The following is a 21,685-nucleotide window of genomic DNA, read 5'->3' on the forward strand; positions in this document are numbered from 1 at the left end:
ACAAAACCACATAAACTTCTTTTCTCTTCTTTTGATAATGTGTGCGTAGCTGGATGTAAATAAGCCCTCTTACCATCTCTTTCTTGTAGGTGAAGGACATTTCTTATTCCAATTTCGACTAAGTCTCGTCTTGTATTGATTCCATCTTTAGTCTTTCCACTTATATGCAAAAGTGTACCAATAAGGCTCTCACATACATTCTTCTCCACATGCATCACATCTAGACTATGCCTCACATCAAGACTTTGCCAATATGGAAGATCAAAAAACACAGATCTTTTTTTCCATATATTTCTCTCACCGGCAGTCTTCTTCTTCTTCTTACTGAAGATCATTTTAATTCCCTCCACCTGCTGATAAACTTCTTCTCCAGTTAATGGTCTTGGAGCCATTTCATATTCTTATGAGCCATTAAATGCCTTTTTCAATTTACGGTAAGGGTGATACCAACTAAGAAACTTTCTGTGACCAAGGTATACTGTCTTCCTGCCATGTTTAAGTTGCATATAGTGGGTGCCTTCTTCGCATATCGGGCATGCTTTATGCCCCTTAACACTGTATCCTGACAAATTTTCATATGCTGGAAAGTCATTTATCGTGGTGAAGATCATGGCACGTAAATTGAAGGTCTCTTGTTTATATGCATCAAACACATCAACACCTTCCTCCCATAATTTCTTCAGATCCTCAATCAAAGGTGTCAAATACACATTGATATCGTTTCCCGGTTGTTTTGGCCCCGAGATCATCAAAGATAGCATGATATACTTTCTTTTCATACATAACCAAGGAGGCAAGTTGTAAATTACGAGGAGCACTGACCAAGCACTATGTGTGCTACTAAGATTACCATATGGGTTAATTCCATCCGTACAAAGCCTAACCGAAGGTTTCTTGGCTCGCTACCAAATTGAGGAAATTTTTGATCTATTGTTTTCCATTGAGGAGAATCTGCCGGGTGACGAAGCTTTCCATCACATATTTTCTCATCGAAATGCCATCTCAAGTTCTTTGTATCTGTGGCATTAGCAAATAGACGCTTAAATCGTGGTATTATTGGAAGATACCACAGAACCTTCAAAGGAGAACCTTTGGTAATCTCATTATAATCACCATCATCTTTCTTCATTTTGTACCTTGAAGTCCCACATTTAGGGCACTTATTCAACCATTCATAATCATTTCTGAATAATATGCAGTCATTAGGACACGCATGTATCTTCTTATATTCCAAACCCATCGGACACAAAATCTTTTTTGCCTCATACATTCGTTTCGGAAGTGAATTCCCTTTGGGAATAATATCACTCAGCAATTCAAGCAATTCTGTAAAACTAGCATCGGTCCAACCATTTCTTGCCTTCAAATTCATTAGTTTCAATACGATTATCAATCTTGTGTAATCATCTTTGCACCCTAGGTATAAAGGTGTCTCTGCATCACTACACAAAGTTTCAAAGGTGGAAGAGAACTGTGTAGAGGATTCAGACCTTATATCATGAAACATATCCGAAATTCTATCACCAAAGTCTTCATTCACAACCTTCTCATTTGCAGACAGTGTAGTCTTTCTAATTTCTCCATGCCATATCCAATTGGTATACCTCAAATTTATCCCATCACAGATAAGATGCTCTTTTATCTTAGAAATACTCCGTTGACTATTGTTTAAACATTTGACACAAGGACAATAGTACAATCCATCTCTTTTACTAGGGGCATTTCTCTGAGCAAACTCAAGAAACTTTTCAACCCAATCCTCATATTTCTTGCTAATTCTCTTAGCTTTCATCCAACTACGATCCATTATTCTGCAGATTATTTAAACAACACTTTACTATCAATCAAAATTCATAACAAAGAAAAAACAACACAAAATAACAAACAGATTATTTATTACTAAATTCTTATATTTATTACAAAAAAATTACCAAAAATTCGAAATAAATATCAAAAAATTATAAAAAAATTTAACAACTTCACAACTAGTCAACTCTAAACATTTAAACATGTTTCTAATACAGTATATAAGAAGGAATTAAGGTTTTCTCACATCCAATGCCCACCAATCAACGGTTCAACCACATAAAAATGCAAAATGAACAATACAAGCCAATCACAATGTAAAACTAACAAACCCATTTTATATATAACAGATTTTCATGGCCAAAATATTCAATAAATCAAGAAAAATTGAAAAGAATGAAAGAAGAGGATACTCACAGAGCAGAGAAGATTCAAATGCGAAGTGAGGGCGTTCGAATGGCGGCGGACGCACCACAAGCTCAATACAGGAGTTTCAACGATGGGATAGTGTGGGGTATGACCGGTTTTCTGTGGTGGGATGGAGGGGACCACGACTGAGCAAGAATGAGGCGAAATGAGAGGCGTTCGAACCACGGCGGACGGCGGCGGACGGCGGCAAGGCACCACAAGCTCAATGGAGGAGTTTAAACGGTGGGATAGTGGCGGGAATGGCCGGTAATGGCAGTTTTTCAGTGGTGGGGCAGAGGGGGACCACGGCGCACTGAAGAAATGAGAAAGAAAGTGAAGCAAGTCGAGCGCCGCAAAAGGGAAATGAACACACTTTCCACGACGGTTTTTAAGAAAACCGCCGTGGAAAGTGTAGCCCCTCTTCATTTTATTTACAAAAATGCCACCACCTTTTTTTCCACGTCGTTTTTCTACTTAACCGCCGTTATTTTGCGACGTTAAAAGTCTTTTTTCTAGTAGTGTTCCCACACACTTAATCCATAAATTAAGATCCTCTTTATATAGAACGATTAACCAACTAATTGTGACACCAATTAACTTAAGATGTTTTTTGTTTGTTCAACTTGCATGTTGATGACACTTAAGGGTATTGGGTTAATCTGAACAAAATCAAAACAATCATAGTTTAGATCAACACTTTCTATAACTCAAGATGATGGTAATCATGGACGGCTGCACATGAGAAAAACAGGACAAGGCAAGAGCCTTACTTGTTGATTCAAAATATGAAGGGGCTACATTTTATAGCCCACTATCTGGTCCTACCTCATGTGGGGCTGGACAATGCTAGGTATGGTGGGCTTTTCTATCTGAGAGAGGACACCTTATCCATATTAGGTGAAAAACTCTACCAAACTTAATAAATAATATTTTCAACTTTAAATATATTTTATAATTTTACAATTTAAAATATTCTAAAAGAAGAAATTGAAAAACCATACCACAAACACGCATATCTATCTATCCATTCCATATCTCTTTATAATTACATAATCAAACACATCACAATAGGTCTCCATGTGACATCTGTGATTATATATGTAAACAACTTGAGTCTTGAAATATTTCATTCTACAATATTTATATGTCACATATATATTAAATACAATTATATACAATAAATATATGCATATTATATGTATTAAATATAATTATATATACAAATTCTAAGCAACGCCAGATAGGTAGGACATCATGCTTTGCTTGATGTCAAGCCCTGCCTGATTTAGGCCCAGTCCAAAAATACCCAATTACTTTTTAAACTATATTTTCAGGATTGGGCTTGGCATAATTTTAGCAAGCTCGCTGGGCATTGTAGGCCTTTGGGCCTGTGAACATCGCTAATCATGGTAATCTAAATAACAAGTTCAAATAGTCCAAAAAGTTTGGCAGAACAACATGGGGTTTGATGCCTTGAAATTTGATGAGGATGCGATTTACGCAAGTACCGATTTGATTACGTACAAACCTATTCGAATGTGAAATCATTTTCTTCTGTCTAAAACAGAAAGTTCATGTGAAATTAAAAAAAGTATAAGAATAAAACTATGTTCTCACAGTATAATATTAGATAAATTCTCACCATTACATTTTTTTTTTAGGAATTTCCCACTTATTTCTCACTAATAAATATTTTCCTCAAATATATCCCGCAACAAATTATAAGCGAATTTCTCTGGGACTTATTTTGCCATTTTTTGCGATAATTTATATGACCAATATTAACTCTAATCTCTCTATTTTAAACAAAAAAACCAACACTACATCTTGATGTTTTCGATATTGTGATAAAAGAAATTTTAAATTTATTTAATGATATATCCCATCATACTAGGAAAAACAGCAAAATACCGTTAATTAGTAATAATCTTTTTTTTTGGGCCAAATTTCATTGTTACTTCGCTTTTTCTTTTCTAAAGTGTAATCTGCTGGGGTATTTGAGTTTTTTTTTTTCTTTTTTGTGTTTTACTTAAAAGCCAAAAGGTTAAAAGTTACAATAAAAATATGCTTGCTTCCCTAGTTGACACATCTTGCTTAACAGCCTCATGGCACCAATACCATCCTCTGGGTAAGGTGGATGATGTTCATTTTCCTTCTTTTTTTTTTTGGATGAAATAAAATATATGTGCATTTTCTAGATCCGTTAATAATCCAAACAATCATGAAGCTTGTATTTTAATTCGTTTTTTGAGTAAGATTTTAATCATTGCATTTAAAAAAAAAATTCATTTACTTTAGAATGCGCAATTTTTTAGATCAATTGTTTTACAACTAATATAAAAAGTATTTTCTAGTTCCGGTAAAAAACTTTTTTACATTTCATTTACACTAAATTTAATCTAAGTGGGGTTGATCCATATTTGTAGGGAGCCCAAGCCAAAAATGGTCTAAAAGTCCAAGGGATTTTGTAAAACCCATTCAATTAACATTACATAAGGTTCAATTTTTTTTTTTGAATAATTTTTATTCTACTATGTTATGAGAAAGCAAATGTTAAACTTGTGAGAATTTTAAATTGCAAAATGCCTCATAAATAATGGTGAAATTCACGCATGTGTGAGATGAGGATAATGATGTTCTTCTTGGTAAAACCCCAGATATGTTATTGACCTTATTTTTCTTCTCATAAAACTTTATTCATATTTTCTCCATTCATTTTAGGGAAAATGACAGTAAAATACCATGTGAATTTCAAAAGGACAAATAAGGCACCTGAATAAGCAAAATGACAAAGAAGGTATCAGGTACCAATCTGGAATTTTGATTTTTGGCCTAAAGACCGAATTGCCCTTATTATGTTTGAAAACTGAGGAGATAGAGGAAACCACATCAGGTACCAAGGTAGAAACCACCTCTTCCCGGCGAAAGCAATCCCCCCACTTGGCGAAAGCAATCCCCCTACTTGGTGAAACTAATCCCTCCCCTCAGCGAAACCAAATCTCTCTACTCGACGAAACCAATCCCTCCACTCAACGAAACCGAACCCCCCCACTCGACAAAACTAAATCCAAGCTCCTCCAGTCACCAAAAAAGGTTCTCCGATTTGCAAGGGGATTTGTATGTAAGGGGATTTGCAAACTATTTTCAGGAAATGTAAAACTGCCTGATTTTCAAGTATTGTTAAATCATTTGCCCAAAATGTTACTACACGTATAACGAGATTTATAACTCGTGAAGTGGATTTGACCACTTCTTCGAGGGGTTTGACAACCTGTTTTGAGGGACATGGCAACTTTTCTCTACAAAAATATAATTCCATGCTAAATTTGACAAAACACATAATGGGATTTACAACTTTCACAGTGAGTGTTACTACATTTTCAATGGGATTTGTAACCTTTTGTGAGGGGCTGGCCAATGTTTCTGTAAAAAACAAAGCAATTTCATGCTAAATTTTACAAAACACATAATGGGAATAACAACTTTCACAGTGAGATTTACTACTTCTTCAATGGGTTTTGCAACCTTTTGTGAGGGGGTGAGCAATTTTTCTGTTAAAAACAAAACAATTCCATGCTGAATTTTACAAAACACATAGTGAGAATAACAACTTTCACAGTGAGATTTACTACTGTTTCAATGGGTTTTGCAACCTTTTGTAAGGGGCTGGGCAATGTTTCTGTCAAAAACAAAACAATTCCACACTGAATTTTACAAAATACATATTGGGAATAACAACTTTCATAATGATATTTACTACTTCTTCAATGGGCTTTGCAACCTTTTGTGAGGGACGGGGTAAATTCTCTATAAAAAAACAATACAATTTTACGCTGAATTTTACAAAGTACATAGTGGTATTTACAACTTTTATAGTGAGAGTTACTACTTTGTGTAATGTAATGCACCATTCACGAAACAATATTTGCTAAAAACCAGCAGTCATATAACAGTAGATACATTACATATATTCAAATGACTGCACCTGAAGTACATCAAAGTAAACATTGAACCATTAACATTCATACTAACTACATGTGTAATGGAATGTACCATTCACGTAATAGTATTTACCAAAAACCAGTAGCCATATGACAGCAAATACATTACATATATTCAAATGACTGCACTCTACTCTTGCGACGGTTACCAATTTCACCGACAGCACTTTACTCCTGCAACGGCGGCAATGTGATTTCAGAGAACCTTTTTCGGTGACTGGAGGAGCTTGGATTTAATTTCGCCGAGTGGGAGGATTGGTTTCTCCGAGTAGGGGGATTCGGTTTTACTAGCGGAGTGGAGGGATTGGTTTCGCCAAGTGGGGGGATTCGGTTTCATCGAGTGGGGGGGTTGCTTTCGCTGGGAGGAGGCGATTTCTCCCTTTCTCCATCTCCTCAGTTTTCAAAAATAATAAGGGCAATTCGGTCATTAGGTCAAAAATCAAAATTCTAGATTGGTACCCAATGCCTTATTTGTCATTTTGCTTATTCAGGTGCTTTATTTGTCTTTTTGAAATTCACATGGTATTTTACTGTCATTTTCCCTTCATTTTATGAATTGATTTCTTGTCTTTACTTTCATATGAATTCGTAAAATTTGTTTTTTTAGACTTATTTATAATCACACAAACATATACACAACAAAAGATACGTAGAGTACATATTTAATTTGAGCTATGCTTATTTATTCTTTTATATTTTATTATTGTCTATCTTTGAATTATGCTTATGATTTAGTGACAGCAACAGCCAATGACCCAAATTTAAATCTGAAAATTCAGTGATACTAAATGTAAATCAAGTGTTATGATACCAAAATGTGAAATAAGTGAATTGCAATGACACCCTAAACTGGAACGTAATAAATGGGACTTTGTATATACATTATTTTTTGACTAAAGTATACATTTGGTCTTTAACTTTGTATAAGGTTTCAATTTGGTCCCTTAATTTTAAAAAATATACTTCTAGTTATTTAACTCTAAATTTTTTTAAAAAAATGATGACATTAATATCTTAAATGTTGGTAAAATATTCTCAAATATTAACATATTAAGTTTAATTTTCTAAACATCTATGATTGTTTCAAAAAAAAATCATTAAAGCCTAATGATTTTAGGGTTAAAGGACCAAATGTATGCTTTTTAAAGTTAAGAGACCAAATTAAAATCTTGTACAAAGTTATAGGACCAAGGGTATATTTTAGCCTTATCTTTTTCTCTATTACCGCCTTTCATCTTCTTTCATAGTTATTCTATGCACGTAGATTTTAATGTTTATAACTAGTCATACTATTTACAAGCAACACTACTCATTCCTAGGATCTTTTTTTCAATGCACGGAAAAACTTACCTACTTTTACAAGGTAATTTTTTTTAAGCACAGGTATCTTCCTATTGGAGGTAATACTATTCGAAGTACTATTAGACATTAAATGTAGACACTTCTCCTAGTAGGGATTCAAACCTTGATTTACCACGTTGTAAGGAGCTAACCCCTTTTATTAAACCCAACACTTGTTGGTAAAGGTAAATATGATATCATTCATTTTTGAGCAATGGTGATTCCCCCCCCCCCAAAAAAATTCTTGATATTACCAAGTGTTGAATAGATTTAAATATCCTTATAATAATAAGATTCCATGACAAATTGACATCATGCGAGCAATAATATCATGTGGTGAAGACGTATATAGATCCTGTTCTAAGTCTTGTTACAACTATATGAACTATATCCCAACACATTTATTTATAGACTATGGCGCCGATGACCCCCGAGCCACTAGTCAACGGGTCCTAACATACTTCTAATAGCTACCTTCGGTAACCAAAACTCTTTTATTTATTACATTTTCATATCATAGACGACACTTTATTACAGAAACCAAACACTAATACTCAAGGCGGATTTCTAGATAAGATAGTACATCCAGATGTGTTTAGTCTTGTGAATGAGAACTTGGATGCGTTCAACCTGCTAGGGGAAAAGAATCGGTAAGACTCATTTGCTTTGGATGAAAGTTCAGAATTAAAACCCTATTGATGATATATGTGTGTGTGTGTGTGTGTACATATATAATAAAAATAAATGCTGGTAATCAAAACATGATGGGAAATTGGTGACTTACCGGAGACAAAGGTTAAGGAACCCAAATTATGTAACGAGGTTCACAATTGATGAGCGCATCCGCTTCCTTTGTGTTGAACAATGGATAATAACCCGGGATCTTCTTAACAGCTTGTCGCGTTTCTGCAACCTCATATGCAGTACTATTATCTGGTCTCGTTCCTGAAAAATAAATCAAATGAAACCCAATTACTACCTCCGATTCTTAATATCATAACTATATTAGTTAAGTTAATTATTTGTAATAAAGAGGTATTATACATCTTCCCTAAAACATCCTTACTAATAATCATATGTATTAGCTAGAACTACCATTTAATGAAACATGTAGCATGTGTAGTGACAAACTCAATTATTTTTATATATTTTGATATCTTTTATATGGGTTTTGTTAATTTAATTTGTCCTTTTAGCCTTAATTGATTGTTAATTGATTTAATACATTTTATTTTGAATTATTATTTTATAGGGGCAAAATTGTCATATTTTGGTTTAATTGTGACTAATTGATTTTCGAGGACAATTAATGCTACTTTATCCTTGAATTTTGTTCGCAGGTTTTTGGAAGATTTAAAATAAAAATGAAAATAAAAAAAGATAAAAAAATAAATTGAAAAAAAAAGGGGGAGCAAAACGCAACATTTTGTCCCCTAACCTAATATACAATTAATCATCATCATCTTCATATTCGGTCAAGGAGCAGGACGCGGGGAGTGAAGCGAAGCTGGCGGTGAAAAGAAAAAAGGAAGCGAGCAGAACAGGGGCGACAACACTATTCAAATCATCATCTTCTTCCTTCCCTTCTCGGCGCAACACAGGCACAAGAGAGACGAGCAGAGGGAGCACGAGCGTTGAGGGACCTGGAGCGACGGTAGCGTCTTCATTGTCTTCTCCATGGAAGCTCGCAACAGAATATTGATTGTGGCATTTTTATGACAAAACGTGGCTAGTTTCATAATTCTCTAATTCAACAATAGTGGCAGGAGCTCGGATCATCAAAAGAGAGTTTTAGTTACTTTATGTTCCTTTCCAATAATTGTTTAACAATTCCTAGGTTTTAGGATAGTTATTCTGATTATTGAAAAATTGATATTGTTTAATCTGATTATATTTGGAAATTATTGTGATTGGATTACTGTTTAGCATTTAACATTGGGCTCTTTATAGCTTTAATTTCAATTATAATATTATGGTTATGACATTTGCATTGATTTTAGAGTTAATATATTGTAATTTTCTGAGATGGCTTGGAATCTTGATTATATTGTGTTTTGCTAGCTTTAATTATGTTGTTTTGGATTTAAGAGTTTTAATTAAGCATTGGTTTTTAGCATCATTAATTCCATTTTACTATTCTGGTTGCAGTTAGTAAGTTGAGATTTTAGAAAAATATTTTGCGGCAATTCGGGGTGACTTGGTTGTTGAATTAAAAACTTAATTAGAATTCTTAATTTATTGTTTTAATTCTCGTATCTTTTAGAGTGAGGATTGTCTGTGTTGTTGAATTGGAGGATTGATTATTATCATTGTTATTTGTGTGTTTCATTTCTATTTCTTTCATCTTCATTCATTTTAATCATTTCTTATATTAAAAAAATTAAAAAAAATATTTTAATTTCAATTTAATTCATGGTATTTAATTAGCACTTATCAAATCAAAAATCCATTTTATAGTTTAGGTTACTTGCATTTATTTATTAGGATTTAATTTTGTTTTCAGTTCCTCAAAATGAATAGGACCCGGATTGTGTACTATATTACATTAATTCGGTTAATTTTTGAAGTAACCCAAAGCGACAAATTAAGGGCAATTATTTCATGCAGCTATTATAAGGACTACCTTGAGAAAAATGGATAAATATGAGAGACAAAATGGATTTGAGTCTCATATTTAAGATCAAATTAAATGTCAAACTAGTACTTATATTGAAAAAAAGAACTAGTAATTAATTACTAATGAACTCATTCATGGATCTTTTTTTGCAATTTCAAAGTATATATACTTGCATTACTATTAGGTTTACAAGCAATTATACTGAACCAATTTCCCCTTGCCTTGCTCACCAAGCTTATCAAAGATGAGTTGAGCACACGTTTTTGCAAGTTTAATAGTATTTTGAAGACACTGTTGTGGACTAAGCTTGTCTGAACAGCAGCTTCCGTGCTTTTTATACTCCCTTTTCTAGAAGTCCTTGCTGCGATCGGGGTCTTCTTCTTTAGCGCAATTCAAATTCGGCCAGTAATCAAGCAGATCTTGCTTGAAATCATCAAGCTGCAATGACGTACGTATATATTAATTGGGAACATGAAACTAATATTTGAAATATTTAATTAAACGTCAATAATAATACGAGTAAAAGAGAGTGTACAATATCATTACGCAATTCCCCCTGTTCTTGAAAACAAGAAAGTGGAGACTTCCCATTATTCAACTGAGGCCAAAGTCCATGAACGGTGAACTTATTCTGGTGTTAGGGCCGCGGAGGATCTGGATTGCACTTTGGCTCCTTCCTTCATTTCGTATGGCAGAAAGTGGCTGGCCATTCCAAGGCCAACACAAAATAATCTTACCTAATACCAAATATCAACACTTGCTTTAAGGTAATCATCATCATGATCAATGATTACCTTTTCTTCCTTATCATTCATGCTACCCGGGCCTTCATATATATAGCCATCTTCAACATCATGTGGTGGTATTTTTTATTATATTTTTTCTTGGACAAAAGTCAAATGTACTATTGGGCAAAAGACTTCATACTTCTCAGGCTTATATGAATGCTACGAAACTTTGAATAATTTTACACTACTTAGTATAAGAGTTATTAACTAATTCAACTAGATTAAGAAAATTTGTTAAGTTAGTTATTTGTATAAGTTTTGAACTTCCTAAAATATCCTTTTAATCATGACTATTTTTGGATGGAAACTCTCTTAATATGTGTAATCAGTAGAAATACTTTAGAAAATAAATCATTCATTTAGAAAACAAAGTGGATTGAATTCTTATATTTATGAGTAAGTACGATTTTCAATTAGTTTTTGTACTAAGAACCAGAGTACGATTTCCAATTAGTTCTTATACTAAAAACCAGAGATAGTGATTTATAGTAAATTACTATTAAACCAACAAGACTTCAAATAATTTCCCTTGCTGACGTCTGCCTCCGATTGTGTGTGAACATATATACCATTCATCACTCAAGACTTTCTGCAGCCTAAGACTTTCGGTTCGTTATTCATACTCTGTCCGGTGTCATATATATGTAAATGATACTCTTGGACAGATTCTATGAATTATTGACACTACCTCCCCATCATTTTTATAAAATATAATTAATTTACTGAATTGCGCGATTTAATAAATGTGTTAAAATTAGTTAAAAATAATAAACATATAAGAAATATTTTTTTAATTTATAAAAGGGCAAGTGAAAGAGAAAAATAGTGAAAAGAAAAAGATAAAAAATATATATGTGAAAACGATAATATAATTAACTTATGGTGGAACTAAATCTCATAAAAAGGATCAAACTAATTCAATAATTTGAATCTTATAAAAAGGACCCGAGGGAGTCTTTTTATTTGAAATTTTAATCTTCTATTTTCATTTTTTTTACCCTCATTAAATACATGACCATACATTAATTCTCTATCATTCAATAGCATCTCTTACACACCTACTTTTTATTTTTACAGAATATTACAAGAGGAAATGAAAAAAAAAATCATATTTATTAATCATTAAAGAATACTAAGCTCATGCGATAATAATTTACAATAAAACTATTTAGGGTCGCACAGTACTTTGGTTAATTGGTGTTATTTAAAAGGGTAAAGGTGTAAATTTACCTTGATCTTATTTCTCAAGTGCACCTGGTACCCCAATCATTTTTGTAATGCAATTTTTCCATCATCTTTTTTAGTACAATTTTACCCCTGACACCTAAAGATCAGCAATAAAATTGCACCCAAAAAAATAAATCATGGGTAAAATTGCATCCAAGAAAAATAAGATCAAGAGTAAATTTGTTCCTTTACCCTTTTAAGTGACACCAATGAACTTATGGGTTTTTTTTTTTGGGGTTCAACTAAGGGTATTGGATTAATCTGATCAAAATAAAAACAATCATAGTTTAAATCCACTGTTACCACCACCATGACCCGCGTGGGATTTTTCAAGTCAAACTTCCTTAGTCATCACAGCCAACAAATTCAGGCCACAAGAGATGAGAACATGGGGTTTGATGTTTTGAAATTTGATGAGAATTTGATTTAATCATTGCATTAAAAGAATAACAATCCATTCAATTTAGAATGGGCAACGTTGTATTAGATCAGTTGTTTTACAATTACAACTAATCTCCTTGTGGCTGATCCATATTTGTATTTTGTAGAGAGCCCAACCCAAAACTGTTCTGAAAGTCCAGGGAATTTTATAAAACCCAATCGGTTAAACATTACACACACATATATTCCCTAATCTCTTCAAGCAGCTGTTCATGAGCGCTCTAGTTAGCATTCCGTTCATGCCTCCGTTTAGTTCATGTTGTTAATTAGCAACTTTCTAGACATGTTCATCATTATTTATTTTGATGTCTCGAGATCTTGTCTCTAAGTTTCTTCCAAACTCTAAAATTTTCCACAATCATACTAAATTGCATTTTAATACTTGCACATGAGAAGTTGTGCAATAAAGGACCTCCGAGGACCCACTTTTATGTCCAGAACTTAGTACGTTCTCTCATTCTTACGTTTGAGTTCATGTGTCGGATTCCCTTCCCCCTAATCCAATCGATTATGAAAGTTGCCTTCAGATGTTGCCTCTAGTTGCTTGGCCAAGGATTAATTCCGATTTGATACACACACACACACACAGATATACATTCACGCATGCATGCACATATACATACAACTCTTAATTACATGATCACATCATATGACTAATTTACGGAAAAACAGCAAAACCTTGGTTCAAATTTTTTTGAATAAGTTTTATTCTACTAGCTATGTTATGAGACAGCAAATGTTAATCCAAATGCCTCATAGACAGTGGTGAAATTCACGCATTCGCGGGATGAGGATAATGACGTTCTTGTTGATAAAAACCCAGGCCCCAGATAGGTTATTGACCTTATTTTTCTTATCATAAAACTTTGTTTAAAATTTCTCATTCATTCATTTTGTGAATTGATTTCTTGTTTTTACTTTTATATGAATACGTAAAATTTAAGTTTTAAGATTTGTTGCTAATCACGCAAACACATGCACAACACAAATACGTACATAACAGAGTACATATTTAATTTGAGCTATGCTTATTTATTATTTTATGTTTTATTATTGTTTATCTTTGAATTATGTTTATGAGTTAGTGAGAGAAACAGCCTATGAGCCAAATTGAAATATGAAAAATTCAGTGAGACTAAATGTAAATAAGTGTTATGATACGAAAATGTGAAATAAGTGAATTGCAACGTCACTCTAAACTAGAACGTAATATTATATGACTTTGCGCGCGCGCGCGGACATATTGTCGCCTTTTATCTTCTTTTATAGTTATTTTATATATATGTGTGTGTAGATTTTAGTGTGGAAAATGTTTATAACCAGCCATAGTAATTGCAAACAACACGAATCGTTTGTAAGAATTTTTTTCAATGCATGGAAAAGCATACCTATTTTTACATGGTAAGTTTATTTTAAAACAGAAGTAATGGCATCATTCATTTCATAGTAATGGTGATATATATTTGTCTTCAATAAAAAATTCCTGATACTATCAAGTGTTGAATAGATTTACATATCCTTATATTAATAATATTCCATGCCAAATTGATATTATGCGAGCAATATCATGTGGTGAAGACATATAGGTGGCAATTATTGTCAGACATAGACTGTTCTCATCAGTCTTATTATTCATTCTCATACGCCATCTTATTACGAACATACCAACCCATTTATTTATGTACTAAGGCACTAATGTCTCCTGAGGCTTTTATAACAACCCGTTACATACTTCTAATAGGAACTACCTTCATAACCAGCTTCTTTTATTTATTATATCTCCATATCATACAGACACTTTATTACAGGAATCAAACACTACTCAAGATGGACTTCTGAAGAAGATAGCAGATGAAGATTAAGAAATTAAACAAGTGTGTTCATGCAGCTGTGTATGGTCTTCTGAATGAAAACTTGGCTGCGTCCAAGCTGTTAGGGGAAAACAAAATAGTAATTAAGACTCATTTGCTTTGGATAAAAATTCAGAATTAAAACCCTATTGATAAAATAAAAATAAATCTTGGTAATTGGAACTTGGAAAAATGATAGCTTACAGGTGACCAAGGTTAATTATGAAGCTGCAAATATGGACGGAGGGTTACAATCGATGACTGAATTCCCTTCCTGGTTGACACACACGAATCTCAAGAAGCAGACGTTGAACTATGACTGCAATTGGATTCTCATGACCCGTGATGTTCTCAATAGCTTTTTCTATGTCTGCCTTCCCACGTAGAGTACTTCCATCTTGGTTGATTATTGAAACAAAGTAAATGAAACCCAATGACATGTCAATAATAAAATAGTCATTCCGTGCATCTCCTGTACATCAAATAGTGTGTACCTTTCTGTTGGAAGTATTCAGTGAATTTATTTGTATTTGCTTTACTTTCTTGTAAGCCCATTAGTGGCCCATTAGTTTAGGCTTAGTTGTTATTAGTTTAGAGATGGAACGCTGCGCATCATCTATAAATATCGGGTTCAGTTTTGGCCCATGTGTACAGTTTCTGATTATCAATAAAAAAAAAGAAATATTCAGTATAGTGCTGTGCGTTTAAGGGCCTGTGGAACACTCTGTCGTTCAACATGGTACCAGAGCAGGAAGGCGCCATTGATTAGGGTTCACAAACGAGGCCATTCACGTAACCCAATCTACTCCATATCAGAGATCTACACGGCTGGTCACATGGGAGACGAGAAGGTCACAACCAACGGTATTTCTTTTTCACATCCTCTGTTCTTGCATCCGTCCGACACACAGGGGACGGCAATTATTCCCCACATACTGATCGGAATGGAGAATTATACTGTCTGGTCACGAGCAATGACCATCGCGCTCCTAGGCAAGCACAAAATAGGGTTCGTCGACGGCTCTTGCAAGAAAGCCGATCAAGAAGAACGCCTGCAACCCCTGTGGGAGAGGTGCAACGCGGTCGTGCTTTCGTGGCTGATTAATTCCATTTCCAAGGAATTAGCAAATGGAATTATCTACTTTCAAGACGCGCATGCCGTATGGATCGAGCTGAAGGAACGCTTCGATAAAAAGAGCGGCTCGCGCATCTTCGCACTTCATAGGGAAATTAGCTCCCTTCGACAAGGCACAAATCCGGTCACCGTGTATTTTTCGAAGTTGAAAGAACTTTGGGAAGAGCAGGCGGCTCTTGTTGCAATTCCTTCTTGTATGTGTTCAGCGGCCAAGGCATATTCAGATGCCATTCAAGAACAGAAACTGTTGCAGTTTCTGATGGGCCTAAACGAGAATTTCACACAGGCAAGGAGTCAGATATTGTTGATGTGTCCCCTTCCGTCTGTAAATGAGGCTTATGCAATGATCGTGAAAGACGAGACCCAACGATCTATCTTGTTTGCCGATAGAAATGTTCCCACCGAAGGATTGGCGATGACCGCTAGGGGTAGGGGACGCGGACGAGGAAGAGGCAGGGGAGATATCATGCCCGAATGCACCCACTGCCGCAAAAAGGGGCATCTTCGGGATAATTGTTTCCAGTTAGTCGGATATCCGCCAAATTTCAAAGGAAATAAGGGGAGGCAGCAAAGGGACTTTCAGCAAGGGGGAGCTGACAAAGAATCGGACCCTCAAGGTCATGCTGCAACCACAGTGGCGCCGACATTCACAAAAGAGCAATATGAAAAGATTCTGGAGTTGTTGAAGAAAGACATGGAGCCTACGGTACATGCCTTAACTGGTACAGGTTTGATCAATCCTTTACCTAACATTCAATCCTATACACATTGGATTTTAGATTATGGTGCAACTACGCATATGGCTGGAAAATTGGAATTATTCGATGAATATAAAAATTATGATGGACCGATTAAAGCAATTAGAATACCTAATGGGGATAGGTTATCTGTCACACATATTGGTTCAGTCACTATTGCTGACAGCGTTATTATTCATGATGTTCTTTATGCTCCTCGTCTAGAATTTAACCTGATATCTATATCTAGGTTTACAAAGGAACATAATTGTATGGCTGCCTTCTTTCCTGATCTCTGTGTACTGCAGGGCCTTCAGGATGGGAGGATGAAGATGATTGGTAAAGAATATAAGGGATTGTATGTACTAAAAGTGACAAATACCCCTATTTTAGCAAATGTTGTTCAGAATAGAGACATGAGAAAAGATTGTGATATCCAACTATGGCATAGAAGATTAGGACATGCCCCCATATCTGTGATGAAACATCTGGATCAAATATGTACTGAAAATTCCATTTTGAATAAAGTTTCCAATTCTTGTGAAATCTGTATTCAGTCCAAACAGACTAAATTCCCTTTTAATTCAAGTGTTATTAAATCTCAGAAAAGTTTTGATTTAATTCATGCAGATGTTTGGGGGCCCTATAGGAGCCCCACACATCAAGGCTTTCGATTCTTCTTAACCTTAGTGGATGACTTTTCCAGAGTTACTTGGATTTTTTTGATGAGACATAAAAATGAGGCAGAAATACATATCAGAAACTTTATTGCATATGTTTCAACCCAATTTTCTGTGAATGTGAAGAGGATTAGAAGTGATAATGGGACGGAGTTTACCAATAATCAGTTGAGGGTTTATTTTCAACAAAAGGGGATAGTTCATCAAACTTCATGCCCCTACACACCTGAACAGAACGGGGTGGTAGAAAGAAAGCATAGAACCATTATGCAAATCACCAGAAGTCTTATCTTGCAATCAGGAATACCCATTAGATACTGGGGAGAATGCATTAAAATGGCAACCCACTTGATAAATAGGATTCCTTCAAAGATAATAGATTACCAAACTCCTTATGAGAGAATTTATGGAACAAAACCAGACTTGAGTGACTTGAAAACATTCGGATCTCTTGCTTATGCTACTAATTTGAAGTCCAACGATAAATTGCAGCCTAGATCCATTCCTAGTGTCTTCCTAGGATACCCAGATAATCAAAAGGGATATCTGCTCTTAGATTTAAAAGAAAATACTATTTTTGTGAGTAGACATGTGCATTTCATTGAAGATAAGTTTCCCTTTAAGGATGTTAGAGACAATTTTAAAGAAGGATTAAGTAATGATATGAAGTCAATGTTCTGGTTTGAATCGGACTTTATTGGAAAACAAAGGCCTGAGGTAATTACAGAACCTGAATTAAATAATGATAGTACTGGTCCTGTAACAGATGAAGTAAATGTTGAAAGAGATAATGATCCTAATAGGAGTGGAAACCAAACAAATGTTGAAAATCAAAGGTCTGCACGTGCTAGAAGACCACCTATTTGGGCAAATGATTATATTTGTTCTTTACTGCAATATGACTCTGATTGCCTTATAAGGACTAATTGTAAATATCCTATTGATGATTATCTTTCATATGCGCATCTGTCTGTTGATCATATGTGTTTCCTTTCTTCTATTGATTCAAATTGTGAGCCATCTTCTTATGAGGAGGCTGTCCAAAATAGGAACTGGGTAAAGGCCATGGAGGCTGAAATGAAAGCTCTAGAGAGTAATAGGACTTGGACAATAGTTCCCTTGCCTAAAGGTAAGAGGGCAATTGGTTGCAAGTGGGTATATAAAATCAAACATAAAGCAGATGGTAGTGTAAATAAATTTAAGGCTAGGTTAGTAGCCAAAGGATATAACCAAAAGGAAGGCATTGACTATCATGAAACCTTTTCTCCTGTTGTGAAAATGTTTACAGTTAGAGTCGTAATGAAATTGGCAGCTGTTAACAAATGGAACATTTATCAAATGGATGTTCATAATGCATTTTTACAAGGTGATCTGAATGAGGAAGTTTATATGAAAATTCCTCAAGGATTTGAGAGAAAAGGGGAACAAATGGTTTGCAAATTGAACAAATCCCTTTATGGTTTAAAACAAGCCTCAAGACAATGGAACCAAAAATTATCTGAGGCACTACAGAAAGGAGGTTTTACACAAAGTAAATCAGATTATTCTCTTTTCATCAAGCGGGATACTAATGGTGTTGTTCTTATCTTAGTATATGTAGATGATTTGCTAATAACTGGGAGCACTGAATCTGGAATCATTGAGACTAAGGAGTTTCTGCATAGTCACTTTAAAATAAAGGACTTAGGATTAATAAAATACTTTCTTGGAATAGAAGTAGCTAAGTCTAGGAGAGGAATTGTTCTGTCACAAAGGAAATATGTATTGGATTTGTTGTTTGAAACTGGTATGACAGGTTGTAAGCCGCTGGGAGTTCCAATGGCTCAAAGCTTGAAACTGTTGGCCTATGATGAAAGAAAGAATCGTGAAGAAGACTTGCTGAAAGAACCCTGGAAATATAGGCGTCTGGTTGGTAAGTTAATCTCTTTAACAATGACCCGGCCTGACATCTCTTATTCTGTGCAGACATTGAGTCAATTTATGCAAATGCCAACTAAAGCACACATGGCGGCAGCAAGAAGTGTTCTGCGCTACTTGAAGGGTACTCTTGGATTGGGAGTTTTCATTAGCTCAGAAGGAAAACTGGAGCTGGAATGCTTTTGTGATTCAAACTGGGCATCCTGTGCAATGACAAGGAGGTCTGTTTCTGGGTATTTGTTGAAGCTGGGAGGATCCCTTGTGATGTGGAAGACTAAAAAGCAGCACACTGTCTCAAAGTCCTCTGCAGAAGTTGAGTACAGAGCATTGAGTATGGCAACGTCTGAGATGGTTTGGGCAGTTAGTTTACTGAAAGATTTAGGTATAGTTTATGTGGATCCTGTGAGAATATATTGTGATAACAAGGCTGCGATTCATATTGCAGCCAACCCTGTTTTTCATGAGCGCACAAAACATATAGAGATAGATTGCCATTTTGTTAGGGAAAAATGGGAATCAAGGATGATTGATTTACAACATGTTAGAAGCAGCAACCAAGAGGCGGATCTGCTAATGAAACCTGTCGCAGGAAGTGTACAGAAGCATCTGTTGAGCAAGTTAGGAACTATAGATATTTTCAAGCCCCTAACTTGAGGGGGAGTGTTGGAAGTATTCAGTGAATTTATTTGTATTTGCTTTACTTTCTTGTAAGCCCATTAGTGGCCCATTAGTTTAGGCTTAGTTGTTATTAGTTTAGAGATGGAACGCTGCGCATCATCTATAAATATCGGGTTCAGTTTTGGCCCATGTGTACAGTTTCTGATTATCAATAAAAAAAAAAAGAAATATTCAGTATAGTGCTGTGCGTTTAAGGGCCTGTGGAACACTCTGTCGTTCAACACTTTCTGATTAATAAGCCCATCAAAGATGTCTTTAGCATGTTGTATGGCAAGATCGATGGTTATTGTGAGATACTGTGGTGTATTGAACTTGTTTGAAGAGCATGATCCGTGCTCCTCCCACTCCCATCGCCAAAAATCCTTGTTCTTTTTGAAGTTTTTGAGCATAAAACAACTCGGCAAGTAACGAAGCAGATCCTGTTGGAATAGCTGAAGCTGCAATATTGGCGCGCACACATATATGTATGTGAGTGTGTGTGTGTGTGTGTGGACATGTATGTTGACATGGAAGAACGAAGCAATATATATGAAATATGAGTTAAAGAGAGTTTACAGTCTGATCAGAGACTCCGATGTTGAACAATTAAGTGGATACGACCCACCCTCAAACTGAGGCCAAAGTCCATGAATGGTGAACGTTTCTTGGTGTGTGGGCAGCGGAGGGTCTGGATTGTAAGGCCAACATAAAATGATCGTTCCCTGGTTGGGGGCCATTAATAAGCTGCTCTCTATCTTTGGCATTGAAGTGATACAAACCTAAGGCCACACCACATATCAAAACCAGTTTTAAGCTACTCACCGTCATGATCGATTATTGCTTTTTCTTTCTCATATTCGTGTGCTAGCTAGGGTTCTATATATAGCCATCTTCAACATCATAAGCTGGCAATTTTTATTATATTTTTTATTGCACGAAAATCATGATGTAATATTATATTGCGTAAAAAACTTAATACTGCCCAGATTTATATGAATGCTACCAAACATGAGAGAACCTTCATACTTGTTTGACATTTAGTGTAAGAGCTAATTAACTAATTTGAGTAGATCAAATATGTTAATTGAAATAGCTAATATGATATATTTTTTTCCTAAAATACTCTAAGCATCTTCTTAATTCTATTCCTTCCTCTCATACTTGAGTATTGTTGAGGAAACATCAAGAGGGTTAATTTAAGAAAAAATTGATAAATATATAAAATAAGTTTTATATTTAGGCTAACATTAACATTCCAGTTAGGTCTTACTTTAAGGACAAGGGGAGTAATAAATGGAAAAAAAAAAAAGGCAAGATGATGGATGCCTTGATGTTTTCATCAATATATACTGGGATCATTTACATAATGACCAAAATTTTAAACCAACAAGATTCGAAATAATTTATAATGACTCTTTTGGACTAGATCTCTTCATCTATTTAATAATTAAATCATTAATAATGACCAAGTATCAAATCAAAGCCATTAATTTGTCAATGGACAAAAGAAGCCATTTCAGGTTCAGCATCATATTGTCTTCGTAATTTTAATATCTCTAGCATCAGGTGGTATATGATTTTAGGCTATAAAACATAATATTATGTGAACTATTTAAGTAATAAGAGTTTATCGTAACAACAAACACTAGTGCAGAACTTGTGTAATTTTTTTTTCCCCGAAATGTCGTTACGTATAAAAACAAACGAATTTATATCTCTTTGTCATCATCTTCATCTTCATGTGTGAGGCGTCCCCTGCTGGCTATTTGTAATTTCTCACTCTCTGTATCCCATTTTATTCCTTCTCACTATTCACATCCATCATCTTCTCATTCATACGTAAATACACACACCCTACCTCTGATTCTAACTATAGTAAGTAGATAAAGGGTCCATTTTAGTCATAAATATAAAATCCTAATCTACTTTACTTCTTAAATTTATAATTTTTGACTCAAAGTATCCTTGTTAGCTAATTACACAGATTAAGAGAGTTGCGACTTAAAAGGTAGTTCCAATGTACATAATTAAAAAGGATAGTTTAAGAAAATCAAGACATATTTATTACAAATAACTAATT

The 21,685-nt window shown here is 34.7% G+C and overlaps 2 protein-coding genes across 4 annotated transcripts in view; one reads left to right on the forward strand and one right to left on the reverse strand.

Moving 5' to 3' along the window:
• Nucleotides 1–21,685, reverse strand: part of LOC114763304 (ribonuclease S-7-like) — a 67,653-nt gene that overhangs the window by 29,446 nt on the left and 16,522 nt on the right. The gene's annotated exons all lie outside the window — the stretch shown is intronic.
• On the forward strand, nucleotides 15,938–19,051 carry LOC114763319 (uncharacterized). 3 transcript variants are annotated; one of them, XM_028952944.1, is made up of 2 exons: nucleotides 15,938–16,342; nucleotides 18,997–19,051. In XM_028952944.1, the coding sequence occupies exons 1-2, from the start codon at nucleotides 15,958–15,960 to the stop codon at nucleotides 19,026–19,028; spliced, it is 417 nt and encodes a 138-aa protein (XP_028808777.1). In that variant the 5' UTR covers nucleotides 15,938–15,957; the 3' UTR covers nucleotides 19,029–19,051. The 3 variants fall into 3 exon arrangements, with proteins under 3 accessions (XP_028808777.1, XP_028808776.1, XP_028808778.1); XM_028952943.1 differs by lacking the exon at nucleotides 18,997–19,051 and adding an exon at nucleotides 16,660–16,889; XM_028952945.1 differs by lacking the exon at nucleotides 18,997–19,051 and adding an exon at nucleotides 16,660–16,889 and having other exon boundaries at nucleotides 15,938–16,336.

Source organism: Neltuma alba, unplaced genomic scaffold, assembly GCF_004799145.2.
Source record: "Neltuma alba isolate B1F8T4 unplaced genomic scaffold, ASM479914v2 tig00011274_pilon, whole genome shotgun sequence".
Classification (NCBI taxonomy): Eukaryota; Viridiplantae; Streptophyta; class Magnoliopsida; order Fabales; family Fabaceae; genus Neltuma; species Neltuma alba.